The sequence below is a fragment of the Papaver somniferum genome, chromosome 1 (assembly GCF_003573695.1).
Source record: "Papaver somniferum cultivar HN1 chromosome 1, ASM357369v1, whole genome shotgun sequence".
Classification (NCBI taxonomy): domain Eukaryota; kingdom Viridiplantae; phylum Streptophyta; class Magnoliopsida; order Ranunculales; family Papaveraceae; genus Papaver; species Papaver somniferum.
In genome coordinates, this window is record NC_039358.1 from 166314975 (window position 1) to 166332337 (window position 17363).

At 33.5% G+C, this 17363-nt stretch overlaps 2 protein-coding genes across 5 annotated transcripts; both read left to right on the plus strand.

Moving 5' to 3' along the window:
* Positions 1-343: 343 nt before the first annotated feature.
* LOC113306966 (zinc finger MYM-type protein 1-like) lies at positions 344-3637 on the plus strand. 4 transcript variants are annotated; one of them, XR_003338955.1, is made up of 4 exons: positions 344-547; positions 879-2698; positions 2860-2979; positions 3160-3637. XR_003338955.1 is itself a non-coding variant. In XM_026555891.1 (3 exons), the coding sequence occupies exons 2-3, from the start codon at positions 881-883 to the stop codon at positions 2920-2922; spliced, it is 1881 nt and encodes a 626-aa protein (XP_026411676.1). In that variant the 5' UTR covers positions 344-547; positions 879-880; the 3' UTR covers positions 2923-3637. The 4 variants fall into 4 exon arrangements, 2 of the variants coding, with proteins under 2 accessions (XP_026411676.1, XP_026411681.1); XR_003338961.1 differs by having other exon boundaries at positions 2867-2979; XM_026555891.1 differs by having other exon boundaries at positions 2860-3637.
* An 11949-nt stretch (positions 3638-15586) lies between these two features.
* On the plus strand, positions 15587-17128 carry LOC113306984. The gene is made up of 3 exons (XM_026555915.1): positions 15587-15931; positions 16096-16324; positions 16508-17128. Exons 1-3 carry the CDS (start codon positions 15683-15685, stop codon positions 16954-16956), a joined length of 927 nt encoding a protein of 308 aa, XP_026411700.1. The 5' UTR covers positions 15587-15682; the 3' UTR covers positions 16957-17128.
* Positions 17129-17363: the final 235 nt, after the last annotated feature.

Genomic DNA, 17363 nt, shown 5'->3' on the forward strand with positions numbered 1-17363 from the left:
CCATTCATCTACGCAAAGAATTCCTGTGTCGACAGCACTACAACACAATCAACCATGGACGCACAGAAACATTGCAGCACTAATTTAACGTCACCAGACATCCATAATCCCACCGCCCAGTCATTGAAGCACATATCTACCCTCAGGGCCGGCCCTGAGGCAATGCAGTCAAAGGCTATCTTTGGGGCATCACGATCAGGGGGCAGCAAAAAAAAAATTTATTAGGGGAGTTTTATGTTATAGCAGAAAACTGGGGGTCTAGAAAAGAATTATAAATACAAAATATGATGTATTTTTAAAAGAACAAAGAGCATGTTATAAAGAAGGAGTTATAAGAGGGGTTAATACTAAAATATCAAAGGAGTTAACACTAAATACATAACAAGTGGGACGGATTTCACATTTTCACTTCAGAATTTTTTTTTTGTTAAACTTCTCGTTCTCTCCGTCGGCTGAAAACTCCATTGCTCCAGGCTTCCAGCCTCCATGATGGTGTGATCCTTCCTATTTTTCTTCCCAACAAGTCAACAACAATTAAATCTTTACGGTAAGTTTATGAAAAACAGATTATCACTTATATTATATTATATGATTAGTTTTCTTTTTAATCTTTTGATTTCTGCTAGAAAACCTAAATTGTATTTTTATGGCAAAAAAATTCAAAACCCCAATTAATCTTTTGATTTCTAAATACCCAACGATCATATATATATATATATATCTTAGTTACAGGATCTAAATAATTTGTTGATTTTAAAAGAGCTACAATTTAGGCATTTAGGGTTAGGATTATTTTGAAGAAATAAATTGTGTACTGTTTTTGCTGTTTAACATATTTTTTTGCTTGTTGTGTAATATATGTATTTGATTAATTGCAGGCATGGTTCTGAAAAGAAAGCAATCTTCTGGATGTCAAAATAGGAAGAAGAAGAAAAAGAAAAAGAGATTGGAATATACTAAATCTCTAGTAGGTTCTTTTGATAAGTTTTTGATTAGGAATCAACCAGCAATTGAGAATAAGGGCGATGAGGATAATGCTACAGATGATAATGGTAAGAATGAGGGGAATGGGGATGATGGTGCTGCTGATAATGGTTTAAATGAGGGGAATGGGGATGATGGTGCTGCTGATAATAGTATGAATGAGGGGAATGGAGATGATGGTGTTGCTGATAATGGTATGAATGAGGGCAATGAGAATGAGGGTGATGCTGATAATAGTGTAAATGAGGGAAATGTAAATGATGGTGGTGTTGAGAATGGTATGAATGATATCAATGAGAATGACAGAAGGGGGGATAATGTCAACAAGACGGTAGGAACGAATGAAGTTGGTAATTATTGTGAAGAGTTAAGCCATATAGATATGTTTGATCAGGCTAATTGGAATACAATTGATAAAAAACTTGTTGATTTTTTGGTAGAGAAGGGTCCAGTGAGAATTGATAATATCAAGTTCCCTAGAGATTCCAAGGGCGATCATTTCTCTAGCACTTATTACTTTCGGAGAATGAGCAATTTTGAGAAACAAGAAAGGAGATGGCTAGTGTATTCGACATCTTTGGATAAGGTATTCTGTTTTTGTTGTAAATTGTTTAAGAAGAGGGAAACTAATTATCAGTTGTGCGAAAGTGGGTTCAATGATTGGAATAACCTAAGTGGAAGACTTAGTACTCATGAAAACAGTGGAGAGCATGCTGTTTGTATGTTTAATTGGCTTGAGTTGGAATTACGATTGAGAAAGGAAAAAACCATTGATAAGAGAATACAAGAACAGATCAATAGAGAGAAGATACATTATAAAGATGTTTTGGAGAGGATGATGGACGGCATCTTGTTCCTAGCGAAGAATGGTTTAGCATTTCGTGGGGATAGTGAGAAAATTTATACAAAAAATAATGGAAACTTCTTAAGTTTCATAGAGGTACTTGCAAAATATGATCCCGTGTTAAAGTATCACTTGGAGAGTATCGAAAAGAATGAAATGCGGTATCATTATCTTAGCCACAAAATTCAGAATGAACTGATTTCAATGCTTGTTGATGAGACGCGAAAGCTTATTCTGAAAAAAATCCACGAGGCGAAATACTTCTCAATTATTCTTGATTGTACTCCGGATGTTTCTCGCAGGGAACAAATGTCCATTATAATCAGATGCGTAGATGTTTCACCAGCAAGAATTGAGGAATATTTTCTTGGGTTTTTGAAAGTTGAAGATAAAACAGGAGAAGGTTTGTTTTTTGAACTTCAAGAAGCATTGATAAACCTTGGATTAAATATTGATGATATAAGAGGGCAGGGATATGACAATGGAGCAAATATGAAAGGAAAACACAAAGGTGTACAAGCAAGACTACTCGAGATTAATCCAAGAGCATTCTACACACCGTGTGCTTGTCATAGTCTAAATCTAATACTTTGTGATATGGCTAAGTCATGTCCTAAAGGATTGTCTTTTTTTGGATCCATACAACGTATTTATACGTTATTCTCGGCTTCTACTAATCGATGGGATTTGTTCAAAGAAGAGATTGGAGAGAAAGGTTTGACTCTTAAACCATTATGCGATACTAGGTGGGAAAGCCGTGTAGCAAGTATCAAAGCGATAAGATACCAAGCTCCTGAAATACGCAAAGCTTTAGAGAAGTTGCGAGATTCATCCTCTATTTCTCAAGAAGTCAGCACAGCCGAGAGCCTAGTAAGTTTTGATATGCATAATTTTGAATTTTATGTTAGCTTGATAATCTGGTATAAACTTTTATTTGTTGTTAATACCGTGAGTAAATCTTTGCAATCTGAAAATATGGATATTGGTGTTGCTATAGAAAAAACAAAAGGTCTAATTGTTTTTTTTTAAAGAGTATAGAAAAGATGGGTTCCAAAAGGCAATGGAAGAAGCGAAGGAGATTGCAGATGGTATGAATATTGAACCTACATTTCGTGAAGTTCGCACCACTCGTACTTGCGAACCAATATCAGGTGAGGAATTTTTTAGAAGAACTTACTTTTTATATATAATGGACAGTGCTATATCATCATTCAAGGCCAGGTTTGAACAGTTTCGATTATATGAAAAAATATTTGGTTTTCTGTTTGACTCGAACAAGTTAAGAACTATGAGTGAGAATGAATTGATGAGGTCCTGTCTCGCACTTGAAGGTTAGTTGAAGCATGGTACATCTAGAGATATTGATGGCAGGGAGTTATATTTGGAATTGTTAGTCATGAGAGTTGCATTACCTAAGGCTTATAGCAAACCAATGGAGGTTTTGCAATTTTTACTAAGAATGGATGGTTGCTACCCAAATGCGTGGATTGCTTATAGGATACTGCTCACAATTCCGGTAACAGTTGCATCGGCGGAAAGAAGTTTTTCTAAACTAAAGTTGATTTTATCGTATCTTCGATCAACTATGTCAGAAGAGAGATTAATTGGATTATCTATGCTGGCAATTGAAACAGATATGGTTATGCAAGTTGATTTTAAAGTTATACTTAATGATTTTGCATCTAGAAATGTAAGAAGAATCAACTTTCAATAGATGTTATTTGTATGATTATCTGAACCCTTTACTTTTATTGTTTTCTGAACCATAATTTGCTTGACATATTTACATGCTGAGAATGATATACTTATGAAAAGGTTTGTCTAGTAAACATATATATATGTACAGACTTATATGGAAGGGGGCAACATTTTTTTGGTTTTCTTTGGGGCAGCAAATTGTTAGGGCCGGCCCTGTCTACCCTTACTGTTCTATCCATAATCTGAGTGATCAAGACCAAACAAACAAGTCTAAATCCAATTAATGAAACGAAGTACACAACACATTACTAACATTTGAACTATTGTAATCTTTCATAGTTGTCACTCCCAAACTGATTCCAAATTATTTCAACCATTAAGGGGGAACATTTAGTACTAGGAAGTCTAAACAACTATGGGTATTGATTAACTAGTCCCTCACTGTGTACAAGACTTGCAGTAACCAAGATCAAGGGGAAGCTCACAACTCTGACCGTGTTCACAGTTCTTGGAGACCAAAAGTAGGGCCAGACTACTTGGATAAAGGGAAGATTAACTACACATACCTCCTATACTTCGTTGGGTATAACCAAGGGATTATATATATAGCTATCTATACACAGTAAAAAGAGTATCTCTATAACCAACTCGCCTACAGAGGCTAACTATTATACCATCTCGGAACCGATCCACATGTTGATAGAGAAAGATGTTAGTACCCAGACACAAAACCACATAAGAATAAAACTTAACTAACACCCATTAACCCTTCTTCCTCTTCCTTACCCAGTAGACCCTTTTGATTTCAAAACTCGGCATTATCAGATAAAAACTACTACATTAGATTTTTCTTCCTTCCTACTGTTTTAGAGAAATGATTTCTTAAAACTCCTTTAGATTTATTAGATCAACTTACAAGAGTATAAAAGTTAGAAAACCTACCTGATTTGTGATAAGAAGATGATCCTCCTAACGATTCCAAGCGTCGGGCCCTTAGATAGAAAATCTCACGACATTGAATGATTTGGATGGTGGAAAATATCCATACCCATTACTATGGATATTACTAGTCAACATTAGTTAGAGGATAAGGGGTTTTACAACTATAAACTTGGTTTATACCATTTTGAATGATTCCAGAGGATTAAGCTAATTAATTTTAGTATACATGTATTGCTTTTGCTTTAAAGCCGCTTCTTTTTACATGAGTCATGAGGATTGGATAAGTTCGCAACTATCTTGATTTGTAAATTCTTTTCATGTCCTGGGAGGTCGAAACAGTTTGGAATGTTCATGATTCATTTGGACATATGTGTGACAGTTTTTGTCAATATTGAATTCCAAGGAAATAGACCCTGAACAGTTTTTCGGCGAGCATTGAAACTACTCATGTGTGCTTGGGTCTCCACGGATCTAAGTAGATCTGAGCAGTAATAGGTTTAGTTTAGCTAGTTCTTTTATTTCCAGGTTAATTTCAGTATATTCGGTAGGGTTTTCAGGTTTGTTTAGGTTTTAAGATGTTTCATCCTCCATGTTTTTCGGCATAGTTTATGCGCTTTCATGGCGTTTTTATCGGCGTTTTTATGACGTTTCTCTATGACTTTAGAAAAATTCTTCTTTGTCTTACAAAAGGTTGAAGTACATCGACGATGATATTTTTCGGCCACCAGAATCTTCTCCGACATCAAGACATTGGGCAAAATACACCTCTTTCAATTGAGCTCATCTTTCTCTAGAAGACAAATATCAAAATGGTTGGGCTAACATCCTAGAAACCATTCATCTCTGATTTATCGGTTCTTTCCATGCTTGTAATTGGTCTTATTTCCGGTGTACCAACTCTTTCTCTTTTTGGAACATTAGGGTTTGTATTAATTCTAGTGTGTTGTTTCTTACACTTGATGATGTACTTAATCTTCTCCATATAACTTGATTGCTTTTAATGAATATAGAATTTATCCAAAAAGAAAAAAAAAAAAAACCCTCGACCAAACATCTAAATTACCTTTCATGGCGGGAAATATGTGGAAAAAATTCTCACAACCGATCAAAAGGGCATCACAATCTATCTTTTTGTCGTGGCATCCTATTTGGGGCATATTTTTATAAGGTCATTCCCATAATACTGATATTTTGGAGTAGCATTCTCCATTTCATGCAGAACCTGAGGAGAGAATCGAGAGACAACGGGAAAAGCGTCTCAGTGACCTACGATCTGTAACAACCCAAAAACATGGTCCGTGTTATCCTTTTTGTCCCATTTTAGATAATGTTTTAGGGTTATTTTTTTGTTCCAGATTATTTAATAGTTTTTATGTTTTCCCCATAAAATTACCAACAATACCATAATATTTTGTCTTGGAACTACAAATTTATTTTTAAATATACCGATAACAATTAATTTTTAAAGACTTTTCTCAAGGACATAGATGGAAAATTTTCATGTTTCTCTCCCTCCATCTTTAATTCTGCGTGAAAACTCCCAAACGATCATCCAGAAGTGGAACGGAGGGAGTATTATTTAGTGTGACCTAAAATTATTTTCTAACTCAAAATTTAGCATTATGGTCCAAAATTTGCATCGTGTCTATGCAACATGAATATTTCGAAATAAATGCGTCTGCATCATATATCATCCGGACATGGATATTTCAAAATAAGTGCCATATGTGTATCATATACTCTATTCGCTTCAAAAACATAGGTTTGTTTGGTGGTTTTGAACAAGAATTAAGAAAATCAATCATTTGAGCTATTTATTTTTCATGTTTTATCCTTAAAAAAAATAGTCACCTTGATATTTTATACTCCCTCTGTCCCAATTTAGTTAAAGGTTTAGGTGTTTTCACGTAGATTAAGAAATGGAAAGAGATTAATTTTTTTTAAATCTCCTAGTCTTTGTTCCTTGTTTTTAATTGTTGATTTCAATGCAGTGACAAATCAGGAAAACAATGAGAAAAATATGAAAACCTTCATCTATTTTGCGACTAAAAAAACCCTAAACCTTCAAGTAAAATGAGACGGAGAGATCATTTGACTTTATTTTTATGAAAATAAACCTATCTTTTTAACATACCCATACATGGAAAACTTGCATATCTATTCAATACAGAAGGAGTACATATCACAGGGACATACAAGGATACTTTAAAATGTGTATTGGATACTCCATCGAGTCTGCCAACTGTCCTTCAGAGATTAGTCTGGTTGAGCACCTTCTTTTACCAACTGGACAATGGAACCCTAATCTAATCAATACTTGGTTCAACCCTGTAATGTTGAGGCCATCCATAAGATTATTCTCCATCCTGGGGAAGAGGATAATATTGTGTGGAACCTCACTGATTCTGGGAAATTGACAGTAAAATCCTTATACAGAGATAAAATGGATAATCTCTACAGGAATGTGTCCAAATTAACAACTGGAAGGCTTTGTGGAAAATGGATACTGCTCAAGTAATCCAAATATTTCTTTGGAATCGTGCTAATTGAATTCTTCCCACAAATGCTAAAACTGCTAGAATTCTCCACTACATTGATCATATATGCAAGATATGCAATAGTGGGGAGGAAACTATGACACATTTGTTTTTAATTGTCCTGCTGCCACCTCTGTCTTGCAATTACTGCTAGGACCTTCCCATGGAAAGTTTGATAGCAACACCAACTTCATGGATTGGTTAAACTCCTGGTTCATATCTAGAACAACTAATAACAACAACAATATTTATGCTACTGCTTGTTGGTACATTTGGAAGGCTAGGTGTGATTACACTTTCAAACACATCCAACCAAATGCCAATCATACTACTGCTAGTATACAAAAACATATGTGCAACCATAACAGAGCCCATCACTTACAAAACCATATCTTGAATCAAAATCTCCACAATGATGGAGATGGCAGTATAAACTCTGTTGACATTGCCAGTTACTCACTTCAATCTGACCAAAGAATGGAGTATGGCAATATAATTAAAAGTTGTACCTTGCAGGAACCTGAAACTCTATTATACTTCACTGCTCTGGATTTTGCAGTAAATATCATTGGGTCTCGATGATATCCAGGATACAATGGAGAACGGGGAGCAACTGGAGGAGTTGATCTAGACTTCAATTGGATCAAAGAAATGTAGCATATCAACGTTGAAATACAAGTTGAATCCATAGAAATTTTAGGCCGTTTCACCATGCTCTATCACAATGCACTTCAAGGCCGTTATCACCTCATCTATCAGGAGGAAAATAGAAGACAAATGAATGCAAATAATGATCATAGACTGCAATTTATTTCTTTTGTTCTAGTTAGCTTGAAAACATTTCATAGGCTTCAAAGTTTAGAATCTTTTCAATTAGCTATGCACAGTAAGAACTCAATCATTGGGAGGGATGGTCTTCCTTTAGCCATCAGCTTTAATATGTACTCCTCTTAGGATGTTTCCAGTCTAAGTTTATATATATATAAAAAAAAAAAAGATACACCATCGAGTGTCCTTTTTAGAATTACAAAAAGGTCTTGGAATATTGTAGTTTTTATAGATATACTTCTTTCTTCCCCCAATATAAACTAGGCTGTCAATGGGTACCCATTATTCGGTACTTAAACCAGAATGGTGAATTAGGGTCTGGTTCCGAGTCCGAGTCCCAAAATTGGACCCAATAGCAACTTAAAACCCGACAGGTATTACCCGATTTGACCCGAAATCTTATGGAGTTCAAACGGGTAATACCTATCGGGTACTCGGTTACGTTCTTTAATTCATCATTTTTGCAAAATTTTAAGTACTTTCCTAGTATTGGCTTTCATTTTTTTTCATTTTTTTCTTAGATTTAATTTTTATTTAGACTAATTTTAATAATAAATCTATAAACTAATTTGTATTCAAGCCAAAAAGAACAGATATTAAGTTTTTGGGAATTTTTTTTGATATTCTTCTTAATATCCAACATATACCAAAAATCGATGGGCATCCAGGATTATTATCGGGTCCGATTCGGGATCCACTCATTTAGGAACCGTACCAGATTTTATAATAGGGTCCGGGTCCAGTGGTGCACGGATGGACGCGACCCATTGACGACCCTAATCTAAAGGTGGGAATTTGAATTTCGGGTGTCCCATTAGATAGACGCCACTTGATTTTCAAGATGGATTTTTCCATATGTTACCCTTATTTATTATATATAGGTATCACATAATTAAGTTAATGTTTCTAGTATTGAAAATCAGAAAAGGGTAAAATAGGAAAGAGAATGGATATGGATGAAATCAAAAAGAATTCTTATTATAAGAGAAACCTATTTTTCCATTGTTATATAGGGGACGGAAGGAGTACAATTTACATCCAATTATAACTAATAGAGTAATAAAATAAATACATAGTTAAGGACAAGATAAGCATTATTAAAGAAATACTATTAGAGAGAAAAAACTTGCACCCCACCAATGCTCATATTTATGCGCATTGTTAGGGTATGTTCCTCGTGATCTGGTGCACTTAAGTAGCTACTACAAAGATTAAAGGGAAGTTTGATGCTGCCGTGAGTTTAATAAAAACGATTTTCGTGTTATCTTGTATCATGAAAATAAAGTAACTGGACATTTGGTACAGTATAATACGTAAAGTGTTGCAGAACTAACAAATTGTAAATTCTATTTGGTAAACTATCATATTAATACTGATAATGTAGTTAGTGACGAAAATAGACATTTTTAAACAATAATTTTAAATAACATCTGGTACAAAATATATTTTAATTTTAAAAGTGTTTAAATAAATATATATAATGATAATTTATTATTCTTATTGTTACCATTTCATTTTTTTTAATCTTTGAGTACAATTGTTGTTGTTATTATCATTATTATTACTATTTGATACAAAATGTAAATAAATTTAACAGTGAAAATAGTAATAAATAAATATTAAAGGATAATTTTTTCGTTTTAATATAATAACAAGGTAAAAATAGAAAATTAATTAACTAAAACTAAGTGAGGCTAAAACTTTTGTTTTTATTACGTTTAAAAGCTACCCAATAATATCTTTTAAAATTCACCTAAAATGAGTATGTCTTTGGAAAAAAGTATTTGGATTTTTTTGTACTAAATGCCTTTTTCCTCGAAAATTTGCTACAAAGTGTTTTGAGATAAAATAAATAAATAAATAATCCCAAGAGAGAGTTAAGTTACATGCATTCCAGAGTATACTTTGACGGGATGAGCTTGTGGCCTTACATACTATCCATGTGGGCTCTTAGGTACATATGTGAATGTGTCATCCACATTCTATCATTTGGTTTTCCATACATTTCCAAGCTTAAAGTTTGATGTTAGAGCATGACCGATTGACCTAATAGGCGTTGGTATGTCAAATCTATTTGTCAAGTTAACGGTTGAATTGCTTGCTAAAGACAACTTCATATCACGTTAGACTTAGGATGTTGTTGTATGAGATGAAATTTTTTAATTACCCTTAAACAACTAAAGGCATAACAACTGAGAACAAACGAATACATCATCCTTCAAACAAAGATTAGTAAACTGAAGTACATTTATTCGCTCTATATCTTTTACGCGGTCTCTGAAAAAACATGAAGACGAAGTTTGTGATGATGACTTTATTACTAGGGACTTAATCATTAAAGATAATCAAAGTGTTGGACGAATGATACACAAAAGTTACGTTCTAGAACTCATTGCATAGGTTTCAAAGAGTAGCTCGCAACACTTTCAGAAAATGCGTTCTAACAGTACTCATACTCCCTAGTTCTATGCGAAAACTAAAATATATTTTCGATACATATGTTGAAAAACTGATCCCATATTTCGGAAACGGATTTCATTTTGGAAGCGTGTTCAAACACTGATTCATTATTCTGCAATATATTCAGAAATTGGTATTACTTTCGAATACAATATTCAGATACTAGATGTTACTTTAAAAATATATTTCAGAAACTGATGCAAATTTTATATTATTGTATAATTACTTATACGGTTTTAAAATTGTTCATAACTCTTCATGATGGATTTCGAGGACCGTAGAAGAGTGCTTTGAAATGACTAGGCCATGAACATATGTTTGTAACTTGCTTTCATCATTGTTCGATTAATTTATTTCATATATGAGGCTTAGTGTTCTACATGAATTACATTCTCATCCTTGGCTAATATAAAAACTGTTTGAACATGATCCTACTTCCACCTGAGGAGATGTACACCTTGATCACATCTTGTTTACCTCTTTATTATGCCAAGTGTATAACTTAGGAAAATTAGTGATGGCATATTAATGTTATGCTTGTATACATAACTAACTTAGGAAAAGGTTAATATTTAGATTGGTTATTTCGCTACTCTTAGCATAAGTATTTGTATGAGTTACCTTTCGCAAGAGCTTTCATATAACTAATGTCCATAATTAGTGAAATGATTTTCACAAGTAGATATTATGGTAGTAAATCTTCTCTCAAGTATTAATATGGCAAATATTCTAGTGTATATCATTCTGGAAACACCATCTTTGCATTCAGTGCAAACGAGTTATCCTTGAAAATATAATTTTAGAATATCAAGATATAAAAATAATAAGAACGGAAGTGAGCATTTAGTGTGTCACATGTCATTTTCAAAATTTACATATCTTGTTGCCATAACAATAAACCTGACTCTTATCTCTCAACAATCTTGTAACGCTATCTTTGATTAAGTTCGGAGGATCGAGAGGTAATGTTAAGACTCCTTCAGAGATCAAGAAGCACTAAAGTACCTTCTGGGAAACTAGGATTTATGTTTTAGTTTTATTTTATTGTACTTGTTGTTGACTGTATGTTTCTTTGTAGGATTGATTCTTGTTAATTCCATCGTCATTTTTGTTCTGCAATAAAGCCACTCAAGAAATTATTGGAGGAAAACATATACACATTACATTATCCAATGTTTATTGGAATATTTGGATATAACTATCATACAGTCAATGTTAACAGATTCCGTTCTGTGCAATTTTGAAAATGGAATCAACTTGTTTATTTCATGTATTAGAATTAAGGACTTCGAAGATTAAAGATTTGAACATTAAAGAGTTTGAAGATTGAAGATTCAGAAACTAAGTTCATAAACATTTGAAGACTTGACTAACTTGGGTACGAGGTGTTCATATCATTGAATTAACTCTTATGGAAATCAATGGGTTCATAATCCTCAACGTAGCTCTTGTGCAATCAAGAAGTTCGGTAATTGTACTAAAAATACTTGACTCGGAATTTTCATATCTATTTTCGCAAGTGATTGCTCATACAGTTCTTCTTGGATGTATTAATTGGACATCCCAAAAAAGAATCTAGTCGTATGGTTGGAGATCGGGTAGCGATAATATTCGCGACGAACATAGGAGCAACTCATGTTCGCAAAGGACATCTGAAAGGGGATTCAGGTGTGTAGGCTAATAATTTGTTATAGGAACACGAATACAACTAAAGTAGGGTAACTAGGGATTATATTATTATGTCTAAATTAAAAAAAAAAATTACATCAGGAGGGAGATAAATATACCTGAACAATCTTTATCAACATTTTCGTTTATATCTTAAGGATTCATTTCAAATTATTATGTTACTGCAGTTTTTTTTTAGTTCCCATAGAATATTATTCATGATAAAATGGAGACTACATGAACTTCAAGAACATCAAAATCAAATATCAAAATACAATTAAAAGGTATTAACAAAGAGTAATTTGTGAAGAGAAATAGCGAAATACCAAAAGAGTACCAAGCAATCCGAAAATTGATAGAAGGAGTTTAGGATTACAATCCGACCATTTTGAAAGGGCTTTTTCTTCTAGAAAAAAAAATCTTCTCATAAAAATATGAGCATATTATGCCCAAAGTCTTGAGTCTTGATCGTTATACTTGAACTTCCACCCAAAATCCCCATTAAAATCACAAAGAAACGTCATGAGAGGGCATAGAGATCTTCATAAAGAAGAAGACAAAATCAGAAAATGGAAAAACACCCATTAAAACGCCATAAGAATCTCCTAAAAGTAACAAAGATTGAAGTAAAAACTTTAACCAACCTAAACTAATTAAAAAATATATTGGTCGGATAACCAACCTAAACTAATTAAAATTTTAACCAACCTAAACTAATTAAACTTGTTATTTTTTAAATTTAAGCTAAGATGAAACCAGTTTCATCCTTACTATTTTTTTTTGGCCATTTCACCCAAACTATTTTTTACTCGTCCATTTGAACCGTGATTTAAAAATATTTGGACAAATGACCCATGTTTCGTATCAAAAAAATTCAAACATCTCTCTCAAGTTTCTCTCTCCTCTCTAGTTTCATCTTAAAACCAAAAAAAAAAAACCACCACCATTAACGATTACTGCTCAGATCTAGCATCTAGTCCATTTCGGGGCTAGATCACTAGATGCTAGATCTGAGCAGGTTTCTCCCGTTTTCTTGTTTTCTTAGACAACGGCCATATTACTCTCATATTTTCATGAGAAGATCTCTTTTCGAGAGGAAAAACCATACTAAAATGGTTGGATTATAATCCCAAAATCATTCTCTCAATCTGTAGATTGCTTGGTACTACTGTTGGTAGTTCGTTATTTCTTTTCACGAATTACTCTTCGTTAGTGCCTTTTAATTGTTGATGTTCTTAAAATTTCTACTTTATCATGAATGAAATTTTATGAGATTTAAAAATAAAATGTCTGCACCCTGTAGGATGCTATCAAGCGAAACCTTATTTTTACCTTACAACTCTTTTGACAACTCTGACCCTTCTATGTACAGATTAAGTTGATTTTATTTGAGGTTTGGTTGGATTTGAGCTTTGATTTACTCAACATTTTTTTCATTAAAAAAAAAGTTAGAAATTGATGGATGACGAATGATGAATTTGTAGCTGAACTTCCAAACATGATTCTGATATGAACTTCATCTAAAGAGGTGGCTTCTGACTATATAGTCAACTACGGGATGCAAGAAATTAAGAAAAAACCAGATGTAAAGAGTAGGAAAAACACATGTTAATAAGGATGGGAGAAAAACAATAGGATAGGGCAGTTCAGAAGCAACAACATAAATTCAATGATTGACTAGTTCGTTCAATGCAGCTATGCTTTTTACTTCGTCTTTTGAAAGGTAGTAATTTTTAGTACATTGGAATTGTTTGACCTTTTATTTCTACCAGGAGAGACTATTCTTTACACGGACAACGTCATGCTTAAGTTGCTAGAGGAGGAATTGCCTACTCTTTGACGATATTTCACCAATCTTTTTTGAGAATTAGTTATTATAATATACTGTGGTTACCTAGTTGAAAATGAATGATGCAGGCAAAACTTAAATCAACTTCACAGATCACCTAATAACAACTTCATTTGCCTTGTAAATAAAAGGTTGGCTTGGGAAGCTGAACATAATCAAATATTATAAATTCGTAGTAAGGAGGGACACAGAGCCCCTAGATTAGATGAGCCCATGGATTTGTTGCTTCCGATAATTGAGTGCTTTCTTGTCTAATTCCCTATCTTATACAAATCTAACAATTTATTAGTTTTGGATTATCACTTTAATAAACTGAACCTGTGCTTCTCAATTGATAATTATTCGTCCTGGACTTGATCAACAATCTAATTATGTAATTAGAATTAGAATACTTTGTCTACTTAACAGCAAACTGGCTAAAGTTAACCATTGGTATATACAGATACGTGATATTAATACACTGACTTTGGTTAAGGGGAGTCATACCAGGAACCCTTCCAAATGCACAAGATAAGCTTGTTCATAGGTGATACATTTTTGAAGCTAACAACTAAAAGTTTAAGAGTTCTTCCAAACGCATCCCTTAAACTAAATTAAGGTCTCCTAATAACAGCTTTTAAAGAACGGTCCGCGAGTTATAATCCCAGAGGTGTCACCATCCTTCCACAAAAAAATTATCAAAACAAAAGTAACACAAAAACCCCATCAAAACAAAATTAACACAAAAAACCCAAATTTAAATGTTGGTTTCATCAAATTTTATTTTGGTTTCATCATAAAATTTGATGAAACCAACATTTAAATTTGGAGTTTTTGTATCAATTTTTAATACTTTGGAATTTTTGTATCAATTTTGTTTACGATGGAGTTTTAATGGATCCCAACATTTGAATGGGGTTTTTGTACCACAAGTTTGATCACCTTGGGTTTTTATGACTAGTTTTGTTTAAAGAACTCAAAATCCAAACTGTTCTGAATTCTAATTCAGGGTAATACACATTGGATGACTTATTATTTCAAACTTGGTCAAACATATATCCGTCAACACTTGACTCAATCAAGACTCAAGAGGATAAAAATGGCATATTATCAGAACTCATTGTGCCAAGGGCTATTATGTCAATTATCTTTGCAAGTGAACAGCGACGGAACACCGCATTTTTCGGTATATTCTAGAATTTAATCTAAAAACCTACAATAATTACTTAAAGCAAAATTATTAAATAGATAAGATTAAAGGGACACACTAAAAATATGTTGTTTGGTAATACAACAATCTGGGCCCTGCATTCACGCGGGAAGATAAACATAAAGATTAAATATCAACGCCTTACATGCTTCCACATGTCGTCCTAGTCAGGTATCTCCACTTGTTATCTGCTCTATGGTTTACTATCCAACATGTGGGTCCCCAAGATAAAAACTCGAAGATAGGCCAGCTTGTACTTTATCACCTTTTACTAAAAATAAATAGAAATAATTCAAGAAAATTAGATGAAAACAACAATAATTCACACAAAAAAATGAAAAAGAATCTGAATATTTCAAGTATATCCAAAATGGAAGTCCCGACCTCAAAATAATTGAGGATGAACCAACGTGGATCATTGCTGTATAACAATAAAACTCTCATCTAAACCCTTTATTTGTCTTTCTCACGTGGAGATAAGGTCCCACATTACATGTTCGCGGCGAATCGTTATTATTGCACGTCATTATTACGTATCGTTAGAGTATTTAAAGGGTGCCATAGGTATCTGTAAATGATTCAGTGTAAGTTTTTCAATTTTCTTGCAAGACAAAAGAAGTTTTCAAACTCAGTTTTTTTCTGTTAGGGGGTGGAGAGGTAGTAGATAAATATTATAAGTAAAAATGGCTGGAAAAAATGGGAAAATGTCAGTGGGTCATCGGATTCTCACGATGAATTTTCATAATGAGGTTAAATTTTCCGATCAAGCAGCTGCCAGTTTTGCCGATATGGATTTCGGGTATTTCCAGGAAAATGATCAAAAACCTTCTGATGGAATTTGTCATGATGATATTGACGATGAAGAGGATAAAAATCCAATTAATGTTGCTGAGAGTAAACAATATTGGGATGATCAAAATCAGCTTCTCCAAGTAAGTTTTCATAATTTTGTGTTTGATATTCTCTTATTCAAAATTCCGACCGTCTTCATCACGTCTAAGATCAGTGAGGATGGTCTGGTTCTGGTTTCTATTATGACTTTTTCTTTATTTTTGTAAAACCAACTAAATGAGTTTTTGTTTTTAATTGATTACAGGCAACTTTAATAAGGACTAGTTCTATAGAGTCGAAAATCAGGCAGATAACAAAAGAGGGAATGAGAGAATACGTATTAGCAGGAGAGAAATGTGTTTGCCGTAGACCAGTTATTGGCGGAGGATGTCGGAGCTGTATGAGAAGAGAGATTTGTGAACGACTTGGTAATGCCGGTTTCAACAGTGCTATTTGTACGTCTAAATGGAGAAAATCGCCAGATATTCCATCAGGTAAGCGATAGGATCTCTCTCTCTCTCTCTCTCTCTCTCTCTCTCTCTCTCTCTCTCTCTCTTTTTCTTTTTTTTCTTTTTTTTCTTTTTCATTTTTTCTTTCTTTCTTTTCTGTAATTCTTTTGATCAAATTAGATACGAACTAGTAGTAAAATGTTAATTTGTTGATTGTTTTTTCAACAGGGGAACACACATATTTGGATGTTAAAGACAAATCAGATCCAAAAAAAGGTGAAATAAGAGTAGTAGTTGAATTGAATTTTCGAGCAGAATTCGAAATGGCGAGAGCAAGTGAAGATTATAACAAGTTGATAAATAGACTTCCTGAAGTATTCGTCGGGAAAGCAGAAAGATTACGAACACTGATTAAGGTTTTGTGTTCAGCCGCCAAAAAATGTATGAAAGAAAACAAAATGCACATGGGACCATGGAGGAAACAAAAATACATGCAAGCCAAGTGGTTTGGTACTTGTGAAAGAACAATTTCATCATCTTCCTTTGTTGATGAATTTTCGAGCTGTGACAAGCAACAGAAGACAAAGGCTTATATGCCGAAAGCTTCAATGCTTACGTTTGATTTGTTAGAGAACTTACCTAGGCTGCAACAATTTACAGCAGTTCGAGTTTTGTGATATGTATGTATGTATATGAGAAATGTAATGTGGTTTTGATGTAATTTTGATTGACATACCGTTGTAAATTCGAGAGAGAAGAAGCGGTGATATATGTATAATTAGCGTCGACTATTAATATGTAAAGGCTGTTGGGAGTATTATTAGTTCCATAGATCGTGATTTTGAGCAAGGAAACACTTTAGTTCTATAGAAAGATAGATGATTTATCAATGCCATGTGGTAACTTGAAAAATAAGTTTATTGTTATTAAGAAAGCTTATATGTTTGGAGGAAAGCCGACTTCTGATAGAAGAGGAACTAGTGTGTTTTTCCTCTTTCACCACTATTTTTTTTTCTTAATCGATAAAGAAAGAATTCATTGATCAAGAAATAAGAAATAGGGGTACAAAAGACTTGAACATCGG

What these genes read in the sequence shown, in the direction of transcription:
- LOC113306966 (XM_026555891.1), top strand. Translation starts at nt 881, where the DNA reads ATGGTTCTGAAAAGAAAGCAATCTTCTGGATGTCAAAATAGGAAGAAG. An exon ending in TCAGCACAGCCGAGAGCCTA is followed by an intron (nt 2,699 to 2,859) that starts GTAAGTTTTGAT and finishes TTTTTTTTAAAG; the next exon opens with AGTATAGAAAAGATGGGTTC.
- LOC113306984 (XM_026555915.1), top strand. Translation starts at nt 15,683, where the DNA reads ATGGCTGGAAAAAATGGGAAAATGTCAGTGGGTCATCGGATTCTCACG. An exon ending in ATCAAAATCAGCTTCTCCAA is followed by an intron (nt 15,932 to 16,095) that starts GTAAGTTTTCAT and finishes AATTGATTACAG; the next exon opens with GCAACTTTAATAAGGACTAG. An exon ending in ATCGCCAGATATTCCATCAG is followed by an intron (nt 16,325 to 16,507) that starts GTAAGCGATAGG and finishes TTTTTTCAACAG; the next exon opens with GGGAACACACATATTTGGAT.